Source organism: Dictyostelium discoideum, assembly GCF_000004695.1.
Source record: "Dictyostelium discoideum AX4 chromosome 6 chromosome, whole genome shotgun sequence".
Taxonomy (NCBI): Eukaryota; Evosea; class Eumycetozoa; order Dictyosteliales; family Dictyosteliaceae; genus Dictyostelium; species Dictyostelium discoideum.
In genome coordinates this window covers 1,850,326-1,862,390 of record NC_007092.3, presented here as the reverse complement: position 1 = coordinate 1,862,390, position 12,065 = coordinate 1,850,326, and the positions used below count along the sequence as shown (strand labels likewise).

The following is a 12,065-nucleotide window of genomic DNA, read 5'->3' as shown; positions in this document are numbered from 1 at the left end:
AGGAGTTGGATCAGGATGTAGAAAGGAATCATGTTTATTATGTTCCTTATCATCACCAACTTGTCTTTCGCCAAGATCTTCTTGGTCTACAATTTTATGGGTTGTATTTTATACATTGAAAATGATTAACAAAGAAAAAGAGTTTTTTTCTTTAAAAAAGGATGTTTATAATTTTGTTTCAGAGCATTGGGATTTATTATGCCATAGAAAAAATAGATCATTTAAATGGAAAAAACAAATACAAGTACCGTATTATAATTTTTTCTTTTTTCCTTTTTAATTTTTTTTTTTTTTTTTTTTTTTTTCTCCACATTCCCAAAATACTAAATTTTAACCTCCTACCTAATTTTTTTAAACATACTTAATTATTCCTCCTAATTAATTAGGATGCATTATCTCATTCAAAAGTATTCAAATCTGGTATTCAAAAATTGGGATGTAATGGATTTTGGAAATTAAAATGTATGCAAAATAATCCTTGGTCTTGTACAAAACCAGCAGAATTAGAAGAAGATATTATGGCGACAAGCGATAAAGAAGATAATGAAGATTCACCAAAAAGATCTTTGGATGATAGCGATGATCATGAAATTAATGAAAATTCCTTAATTGTTTCAAAGAAACAACGTTTGGATCAATCATCAAATTCTATAAATTCACCATCTTCACCAAGTAATTCAATAGCTCCAATAACATCACCAAATAATTGTAATAGTAATAATAATAATAATAATAATGGAAATATTAATAATAATAATAATAGTAATAACAACAACAACAATAATAATAATAGTAATAATAATAATAATAATAATATTAATAGTTATATAATATCAAAACAACAGTTATTTACAGGTGATAATAGATATGAAGATTTACAAAACTATGTACTTCAAGCTATTAGTGGTATTCATATTAAGATTAAAGAAAAAGAAAAAGTTGTTTTAGATGCTTTGGAAGATTATAAATCAACAATGAATTCACTTTCAAGTGAATTGCTTGAAATTTCTAAATTTATAAAATCACCACCACAACTACAACAACAATCATCCTCAAACCAAACTTCTCCAACAACACAAAGTCAATCTGCATCACCTATAACTGATATGGTTACCACCACTACTACTACAACCACTGATGCTACCACATTTGAAGAAGAAAAAGAAAGAGATGAAATTATGCAATTTGAACCAATCAACAATAATATGAGAATTATTGAAAATATTAAAAAGAGTTTACATCAAAATAATCAAAATAATCAAGATGATCATAATAATAATAATAATAATAATAATAATAATAATAATAATAATAATAATAATAATATCTCCACTGAGATTGATAATATAATGGAAAGATGTGAAAAGCAATCATCAAATAGGATGTCAGCCTTATGTTTTGGAGATTGGAGAGATCCAATTCAATCTCTTGTTTCACCAGATAAACCAACACATAATAATCCAAGATCCAATTTCAGAACTTCAAATGAAATACAGTTTGGAGGTAGTCCACCTCCTACATCTAATAATCCTTCACATCCTCTTTCCAGAAATTATAATGACAATATTAATATTAATAATAATAATAATAACAATAACATTAGCAATAACAATATTAGCAATAAAAATAACAATATCAATAATAACACTAGTTTCTCTAATAGCCACTTTAACCACCACTACCACCACGCCAATAATAATAGCAACAATAACAATAACAATAACAATAACATCAACAACAACAACAACAACAACAACAACAACAACAACAACAACAACAACAACAACAACAACAACAACAACAACAACAACAACAACAACAACAACAACAACAACAACAACAACAACAACAACAACAACAACAACAATAACATCAACAACTTCAATCATTCCACCAACAACAACAACAACATTAGCAACAACAACAACAACAATATAAACAATAACAATAACAATAACAATAACATCAACAATAACAACGATAACAACAACAACAATAATAATAATAACAACTTGAAAAATATGGTAAACAAGTTTGGTTCAAATCATTACCCTTCTGCCTCGACTTTGGCAAATTTAAATGGTCATTCTAAACCTGTGAAAACTTTACAAGAAATATCAAAAAAGATTCAAGATATTGATGAAAGAACAAATGGTAAAAATATCAATTTTGATAATCCAAATAGCGCAAGGAATATGACAAATAATTTCAAAGGAAACCATTTTAATGATAAAAATAATAATAATAATAATAATAATAATAATAATAATAATAATAATAATAATAATAATAATAATAATAATAATAATAATAATAATAATAATATAAATTGTAATGAAACAAATCATCAATTAAAGTATATTTTAAACATATAAAGAGTTTGTTTTTAAAACCAATAATTTTGTAAATATTCTAAATAAAATTTTCTTCTGTTTTTCATTTTTAATTTATTTATTTATTTTTGGTTTTTGGTTTTTAGTTGATTTTTATTTTTTTTATTTTTTTTTTTTTTATTTTTTTTTTTTTATTTATTTTATTTTTTTTATTTTTTTTTTTTTTTATTTTTATTTTATTTTTATTTTTTTTTTTATTTTTTCATTTTTTAATTTTTTTTTTTTTTTTTTTTTTAATTTGTGGAATTCTTTTATATTTGAAAAAGAACAAATCAAAAAAAAAAAAAAAAAAGAACAAGCGAGTGGTGTAATAAATAAAATAAAACGAAAAAAAAAACCTATCTATATAGATAGTAAATAAAACTATAATTATAGATTAAAATAACAAAAAAAAAAAAAAAAAAAAATCGAAAAAAAAAAAGATACAATGCAACATAATAGCTATAATAATAGTAACAATAATAATCAACTATCAACAACAAATTCATCATCATCATCATCATCATCACAACAAACAACAAATATACAGTCAAATTCACAACAACAACAAAATGATTTATTAAAAATTAAAAGAGGGTTTAAATTAACTCATCAAAAGTTAGTTTTAGATATTGATTTAGATAGAAAATCAATTGAAGGTTATACAGAAATAATTATACAACCACAAACTAGAAGATTAAGAGTTGATAAGATTAGATTGAATTGTAGACAATGTTTTGTAACAAAATGTGAAGTTAATCAAGTTGAAACACCATTTTCAATGAAAAACTATTTAGAAACTATCGTTGCAAACCCAGAGATTAGAGATATGAATAACTATCAAGCCTATACAAAAGCAGCATTACATTCTTCTGATGAAGGTGAGCTTTTTATTGATGTACCACCTTCTGTTCAATTTTTTGAAGGTATTTCAATAACAGTAAGTAAAATTTACTTTTTTTTCACTCATAACAAATGTATATTTATACTTATATAATATTAATAATTATGTATATATATATTATAGGAACAACAACAACAAAGAAATATTATACAATTTTCACCATTAGTTATAAAAATTTATTTTAGATTAGTAAATCCAATATCATCATTACAATTTATATTACCAGATTCAGAAGAGTATCCATTAAGAAAACCACATATGTTTACATATAGTCAACCAGATGGTGCTAGAATGTGGTTTCCAAGTGTTGATCAAATCAATGAAAAGTGTACTTGGGAATTGGATTTAACGGCAAATTCCAATTTGGTAGTGGTTGCAACTGGTCAATTATTGGAGAAAGTTTGTAATGAAGATGAGACAAAGAATACATTTATCTATCGACAAGATATACCTACCTCTGCAAATGCAATTGGATTTTGTGTTGGTCCATTTGAAATCTATCCAGACCCTTATTTACCAAATGTAACTCATTTTTGTTTACCACATAAATTGACAGAGTTGAAACATTCCGTTCATTTCTTTCATCAAATTTATCAATTCTATGAAGAGTATTTAGGTGCATCATTTCCATATAGTTCTTATAAACAAGTGTTTGTTGAGGATACTTTACAACCTGCAAGTAGTTATGCAACATTGTCAATTCTAAATAGTCATTTATTACATGGTCCCACTATTATCGACCAAACTTTTGAAACTAGAAAACTCATTGCCAAAGCGTTAACTCTTCAATGGTTTGGTTTATACCTTTCACCAAAGACTTGGTCCGATGCTTGGTTATTCCTAGGTTTATCAGGTTATTTAGCTTCACAATTTACAAAGAAACATTTTGGTTTAAATGAATATAGATATAATCTAGTTAAAGAGGAAGAATTTGTTTGTAATGCTGATAATGGTACTTATCCACCACTTTATCATGAAAGTTATTGTCAACCAATTGATATGTATTCAGAATTAGCACAACGTAAATCACCTTTAGTAATTTATATGATTGAAAAAAGAATATCTGAAGAAGGTTTACGTAAAGTTATAAATAGTCTTTTAAATATTTCAATTTCTTCTTTATTATCATCATCATCATCATCATCATCAAATAATAATAATGGTATTAATCCAAATGTAAATAATCAAAATCAAAATCAAAATCTTTCATTAAATGGTGGTAATTTAAATCAAAATGATCAATTAACAACATCAACATCAACATCAACATCATCAACAACAACAACAATAACAACAACAATAACAACAACAACAACAGGCGATAATAATAATAATAATGGTTTAGTTGGACAAAATTCATCAAATCAAAATATTGAAACAATGATTCAAACAAAGAAATTTTTAAAATTAATTAAATCAATGACAGGTCATGATTTAAAACATTTTTCAGAGAAATGGATTTATGGTAGAGGTTCACCAAATTTAATTTGTGGATTCAATTTTAATAGAAAGAAATTTATGACAGAGTTTGCATTGAAACAAGTATTGAATAGACCAGAGGATAAAATTTCTGGTACACTTATGATTAGAATAGTCGAATTGGATGGATCATTTGAACAGGTTATCAATTTCGAAGATGATATGTTTGAATATGATTTTCCTTGTCATTCAAGATGTAGAAAAACAAAGAAAAAAAAGTTACTCTCTGAAGATGGTGAAGAGATGGAGATTGATTTATCACAAAAGAGAGAGACACCATTGCTTTGGTTTAGGATCGATCCAGAGTTGGAGTGGATTCATAGAATTACATTTCGTCAACCAGAATATATGTGGATACATCAGTTGGAATTGGATAGAGATGTAATCGCTCAAATGGAGGCTATTAAAGGTTTAAAAGATTATATTAGTTTTAATTCAGTTCGTGCGGTTTTTAAATTCATTCAAAATTCTCGTTATTTCTATAGAGTACGTTGTGATGCTGCAATGTTACTCTCGAAACTATCGACAAAGGAAACCAATTTCGAAGGTTTAAATGTATTGGTATCCTATTTCAAAGGTTTATTCTTTGATCGTGATAGTAATCAATTGAAGCCAAATTCATTCAAAGATTTCAATTCTTATTTCATGCAAAAATCAATACCGCTATCAATTTCATTAATCAAAGATAAGGAAGGTAGAACTCCAATCGAATGTATAGAATTCTTAATTGAACTTTTAAAAGATAATGACAACTCTTTGAATACCTACTCTGATTGTTATTATTTGGAGGCTTTGTTATCGGCTTTTTCAAATATTCATACCACCAATGAATTGTTATTAAAGAAAATAAAGAAACAAGTTGCAAGATATTTAAAGTACGATCAACTCTATCCATCCTATAGAAATTGTGTTACCATTGGTTGTTTGAAAGCTTATTGTCAACTCTATTCAATTAAAAACTCAAAAGACGATTTGGATTTCACACTGTTTAAAGAGTATTCAACCTATAGTCATTTTGAAGAGGTAAGAAAAGTGGCATTACAATCCATTTATAAATTGGCTTATCAATTTCAATGTTCACCTGGTACTGGTTCAATCAATGATTACTTTTTGGATTTATTCGATAATGAACAAACTCTAATGATTAAACATTTCATCATTCAAATGATCACTTTACCACCTACAAATATTGAAGAGAAATATTATATCTCCATGTATAAAGATGATCTTAGATTAATAGATCGTTTATGGAGTTATTTAAATTCAAAGGTTACCTCTTTCGATATACCATTAAAAGTTAAAATTCAAAAACTCTATAGATTATTTTGGGGTAAAACTATTCCTCCTGCTTTCCAAAAGAAATTAAAATCAATTAAACAAACAAATAAAAAACCATCTGGTAGTTCAAGTAGTAAAAGAGATGGTCATGCTAATAGTAGTAGACATAGAGTTAGTAGTAGTGGTAGTAGTGGTGGTTCTGCTGGTGTTTCAAGTACAAATAAAAAGAGAAAAGGTCCAGATGATTTAAATACAGGTTTACAACAAACTCCTGAACAACCTTTAAAAATTCATATCAAACTTGGTGGTGGTGGTGGTGGCGGTAGTTCTCAAGATATCAATTCTCAACCAAGTTTACCAACAAACTCTTCTTCATCAAATCTTTATAATGGAATTTCATTACCTTCAAATAATACGAATGGTATTTCTTTACCTTCAAATACTATAAGAGATTATAATAATAGTAATAATAGTGTTATTAGTAGTAGTAGTAGTAGTAGTGGTGGTAGTATTAATGTTAATAGTAATGCCAATAATAATAATAATCATCACCATCATTCATCCTCATCAGAAATTTCAGAATCAAAACAAGATATGGTTAAAAAACTTTTAGAAAAAGATAATGATCCAGATCTTAAAGAGTTCTTAGAGATTCAAGATAAAGAAAAGAAACATAGAGAGAGAACTAAGAGTAGAGATCATCGTCATAGTGGTAGTAGCAGTAGTAGTGGTAATATTAGTAGTGGAAATACAAATTCTGACAATACTACCAACAACTTTGTTGATGTTAATAATAACAATAATAATAATAATATTATTAATAATAATGAAAAAGATAGTTCACCATTTAAAGATAAAGATAGAATTAAAGATAATAATATTAGCAATCAAAAAGATAACAACAACAATAATATTCAAATACCAAATGAATCTTCTCCACTAAAAGATAAACAAATAATATCATCTGATTCAGAACCAATTCAAAATATTCCAATTGTTAATAACAATATTGTTAATAAATCTACACGTGATAAGATACTAGAAGAAATCGATTTAGATTTAGAGAATGATATAGAATTCAAAAAAGATCTTAGTTTATTAGAAGGTATTGAAAAAATAACTGCTTCAAAGTCATCTTCTAGAGATCATCATAGAAGTAGAGATCATAGAGATTCTGATCATCACAGAAGTAGCGAACATAGAAAAGATAGGGAACATAGAGATAGCAGTCACAGAAGTAGTGATAAAGAGTATAGACATGAAAGAGATAGAGAACATCGTAGTAGTACTGATAAAGATAGTCATAGAAGTAGTAGTAGTGCTGAAAAAGATAGTCACAGAAGTGCTTGTAAAGAACATAGACATGAAAGAGATAGAGAACATCGTAGTAGTACTGATAAAGATAATAGAAGTAGTAGTAGTAGTAGTGGTGCTAATAATACCAATACCAATATTAATAATAATAATAATAATAATACTAATACTAATACTAATAATAATAATAATAATAATAATAATAATAATAATAATAATAATAATAATAATAATAATAATAATAATAATAATAATAATAATAATAATAATAATAATAATAATAATAATAATAATAATAATAATAGTAATACCAATAATAATGCCAGTAATAAAATCGAAAATAATAATAATAATAACGGAGAACATCGTGAACATAAAAGCAGTTCTGAAAAAGAGCATAGAGATCACAGAGTTAGTAGTGAAAGAGATCATAGAGCTAGTATAGGTAGTAGTAAGGAACATCGTGATAGAGATAGAGAACATCGCGATAGAGACAGAGAAAGAGATAAAGAACATCGTAGTAATAGAAATAGTAGTAACAGTGGTGAAAGAGATCACAGAGAAAAGAATGATCGTAGTAGTAGTGGTGGTGGAGTTATTATTAATAACAACTCTATGGTTCCAAATGTTAAAGAAAACTCTTCTACTTCTTCCAAAAATAATATGTCTGAGAAAGATATTAAAATGGTTGAAAAAGATAGTACTATCAAACCAATTGTAGATAAAGAGAAATCAAGTGATAGACCAGAAAAAGAAAGTAAGTCAAGTAAAAGAGGTGATCATGATAGCCACCATAGTAGTAAATCAACAAGTGACCGTCATAGTACTAGAGATAGTAATAGTGATGGAAGTCACCATAAAGAAAGTAAGAGGGATCACAAGTCCTCTGATAGATCTGATAAAAACTTGGGTGGAGATTCTCATCGTCCAGTCAGTTCATCTTCAACCATTAATGCAGGTGATACAGTTGGTGAAAGTATGGAGGTTGATATTTTGGATGATGATCATCCAGCAGCCCCAACTAATAACTCTTCAACTAAATCTGAAAAACGTTTACCAATTAAAATTAAACTTCCAGTTCAACCAAATGATTCATCATCATCATCGTCATCATCAACATCTTCATCGTCATCGTCATCATCATCAACATCTTCATCAACATCTTCATCAACATCTTCTTCAACATCTTCTTCAACATCTTCTTCAACATCTTCTTCATCATTACCAAACCCATCTTCAAAAGAAAAGAAGAGTAGTAAATCTGGTAAAAAAAGAGATTCAAAATCTCATGAACATTCCACTGAAGAACATAATGTTACACCAACTCCAAAACATACACCTCCAAAAGAACAAAAACCAGAGCAAAAACCTGAACAAAAATCAGAACAAAAACCAGAACAAAAAAAACAAGATACTCAATCCACAACCGGTACTGGTAGTGCTGCACCAAAATTAGTAATTAAAATTAAATCTCCATTTGCACTCAAACCTCAAACTCAACCAACTTCAGCAACAACAACAACAACAACAGCAACAACAAATAATGATCAACCATCAAAACTAAGTTCAACTACAACAAGTACAACACAAACAACTCAACCTTCAACTAAACCACCAACTCTAGAGATATCAGAAAATAAACCAACTCCAGCCGAACCAAAGAAATTAGTTTTAAAGATACCACTAAAGAAATAAATAAAATTTTATTGTTTGTTTTTATTTTTTTTTATTTTTTTTTTTTATTAATTGTATAAAAAATAAAATGTAAAAAAGAAATATTTATATATGGATTTCATATTTTACAAAATAATTGTTTTTTTCTTTTTTTTTTTTATTTTTTTTTTATTTGTTTTTTTTTTTTGTTTATTAAAATAAATATTATATATATATATATTAATTTATAGTATTTTCTTGAGAAGAGAATAAATCTTTAAATAATTGTAATACACCATGTGGATTTTGAGTTATAAATTCCACTTTTTTTTCAGAAACTTCACCATCCAAAGGTAAGAAAGAAACATCTAATTTTTGATCACCTGAAACTGAAACTGACTTTACATTTGGCATTGGAATTTCAAATGCCAATTTATTAGAAAGAGAGTTTACACGAATTGATTCTTTAGTTTGAACAGTGATTAAACCACAATCCTTACCAATTGTAATTGGAATGATTAATTTACCACCTTGATCCAATAATGATAATAACATTTTTTTTCTAGCAACTTTAATTGCTTTAATCCAACGTTCCATTTGATCGGAAGTTTCTGTATTGAAAAAGTATTCTACACCTCTACTATCGGCTATACTAAAACACCAATCCAAAGAATCTAAACTCTTTTGTTTTATAATTCTACATGATGAAACCAATAGAAATATTGAACCCAATGTTTTCTGAGGTGGATCCTCTTTGTAGTAGATTAAACTATTTTGTGTAAGTTGGAAAAATCTTTTCTCCCACCATTTGTTTGCTTTAGTTTTTCTCATCCAACCTGATACCAACACTTGCTTATCATTATTATTATTTATACTTTGAAAAACATCACCACCTCCAACTGTCTCTGCCAATGCATTACCAGATGTATATGATTTCTCAACTGCTGCTGTAATTGCATTTACCCATTTAATTCTATCCTCTTTATTATCGAAAATTAAAACATACTTTTTCTCATTATTTATTGTTAATGATAATGCTACAATAGTTGAAACTTCATCAAATTCTTGTATTGATGACGATGATGACGAATTATTATTTGGTGAAGATGATATTGTTGTAGATGATGATGAGGGTGAAGAAGAAGAAGAACTAAAACTTTGATTATTATTACCAAAACAATCTAAACCACCTCCACCTCCACTACTACCTATACCATTGGTTAATGGTTTTTGAGCATTCCAATCTTGATTACCATTACTAACCAATGTACCATTTTTAGAACGTACTTCTGTTAATACTTTATCAGCAATCTCTGAAAGATGAGTTAAATCTATTATACCTTTAAGTGAACCGATTTTATTATGTTTTGGAATTGAAGAGAAATAACGTAACTTTGTACCTTGAAGTGTACACCAACGACGTTTTGTATTTTTAAATTGATGACCTTTCTCACCACGTTTATTTAACCAACCACACATTGGTTCATCTTTAGTTTTATTTGATAAAAAGATTGCATAAGAAATTGAGTATGCCCAATTCTCTAAATTTTTAATTGTATCTTCATTTGTCAATCCTCCCATATTGGTGAATGAATATTCCACACCATTTGGTGTAACCAATGATATTGTCATTTGTCCATTCACTTGATGTTGATCAACTATTGATTTCCAAACTTGATTACTACCTGATGTATTTGGTGCAACTCCAATTGACCAATGTTGATATATTGGTGTTATTAATCCTCCATGTTTTAATTTACATCCTCTTAAATAAATTTGACCTTTTAAGCATGTATAATCTTGAATTTTTTTCTTTTTTTTTTTTAAATAAATAAAAGAAAAAAAAAAAGAAAAAAAAAAAAATTAGTAATTTTAAATTTAATTTCTTTTTTTTTTATTTATTTTTTAATAAATTTAAAAAACTTACAGGTGGCCTATCATAATAATTTAAAAAATCATTTTGTAATATAAACCATCTTGCTTTTAAAGAACCTTCTCCATGTGTTGCCATTGATGAATGATAAGTACCGGAACATGATCTATCCAAAATTGATCTTTCACTTTCTGATAAAACTTTTGATGACCATTTTTGTAACCATCCACTTGTAATAACACAATCCATTTTTTTTTTTTTTTATAAATAAATATATAAAAATAAATAAAAAAAAATAAAAAAAAAAAAAGAAAAAATAGATAGGTTTTTAATTTGTTTTTATGAAATGCGTTGTGCGAATATTGTGTTTTGTACAAAAAAAATTAAAAAAATAAAAATTTTAAAAATGGTTTTTTGTTTTTTTTTTTTTTTTTTTTTTTTTTTTTTTTAAAAAAACTTTTAAATGACGGTTGGAGATATTTAATAAAAAATAAAAAATAAAGAAAAATAAAAAAAAATAAAAAAAAAAATAAAATAAAATTAAAAAAAAACAAAACATGTTTTGTTAGTAGAAAAAAAAAAGATATTTTCAAACCCAGAAATAAATATCATAAAAAAACCATTTTTTTTTTTATCGAACCAATTTTCTTTTAAAAAAATCTGATCAGATTTTTTTATTTTTTTTTATTTTTGTTTTGGATTTAATTTTTAAAAAAACAGAATGAAATCTTTTAAAGTTGTGATTAGAAATTAATATGGAAAGAGGGATTTGTGAAGTTCTTGTTGAATTCAGTACGTTGATTTTCCTTGAGTTGTATGAATTCAATGGATTTGTATGTGTTGAGCAGTACTCTTTCAGTGGTATATCTTTGATTACCAAAGACATGGTTAGTATATGACTTCCAGAGATGGTAATAATCATTATACAGTCCAGAGTGTATCAGTAGTCTTTGGATTTAAATCTATATTAATTTGGTCACTATTGGTGACCAATAATGTTTCCAGTAATTAACATTGTTGATTGGATGTTTGTTAAAGGCTTCAAAGTATAGTAATTGAATATACCGTAATAGTTGGAATAGTTTATAACGGGGTTGCATGACCTGATTGAAGAGGCTGCAAGGAAGTCACTGGACAGTCGGGACAAATAGCTTCTCTGGTTGTATTGTTTTATAGAGATGGAGAGTCTTTG

At 26.7% G+C, this 12,065-nt stretch overlaps 3 protein-coding genes across 3 annotated transcripts in view; 2 read left to right on the top strand and 1 right to left on the bottom strand.

Moving 5' to 3' along the window:
- DDB_G0304683 (hypothetical protein) overlaps positions 1 to 2,375 on the top strand; it is a gene marked incomplete at both ends in the record, with an annotated part of 2,869 nt that extends 494 nt beyond the window's left edge. Inside the window, 2 exons of the mRNA XM_002649045.1 lie at positions 1 to 100; positions 387 to 2,375. The exon at positions 1 to 100 is cut by the window's left edge and continues 494 nt beyond it. Of these exons, the coding sequence (XP_002649091.1) occupies positions 1 to 100; positions 387 to 2,375 (2,089 nt within the window). The remainder of the gene's footprint in view (positions 101 to 386) is intronic.
- A 445-nt stretch (positions 2,376 to 2,820) lies between these two features.
- taf2 (transcription initiation factor TFIID subunit) lies at positions 2,821 to 9,042 on the top strand (the record flags this gene model as incomplete). The annotated part of the gene is made up of 2 exons (XM_002649044.1): positions 2,821 to 3,312; positions 3,400 to 9,042. The coding sequence occupies 2 exons, from the start codon at positions 2,821 to 2,823 to the stop codon at positions 9,040 to 9,042; spliced, it is 6,135 nt and encodes a 2,044-aa protein (XP_002649090.1).
- A 198-nt stretch (positions 9,043 to 9,240) lies between these two features.
- On the bottom strand, positions 9,241 to 11,122 carry DDB_G0292622 (hypothetical protein; the record flags this gene model as incomplete). The annotated part of the gene is made up of 2 exons (XM_629527.1): positions 9,241 to 10,812; positions 10,928 to 11,122. 2 exons carry the CDS (start codon positions 11,120 to 11,122, stop codon positions 9,241 to 9,243), a joined length of 1,767 nt encoding a protein of 588 aa, XP_629529.1.
- Positions 11,123 to 12,065: the final 943 nt, after the last annotated feature.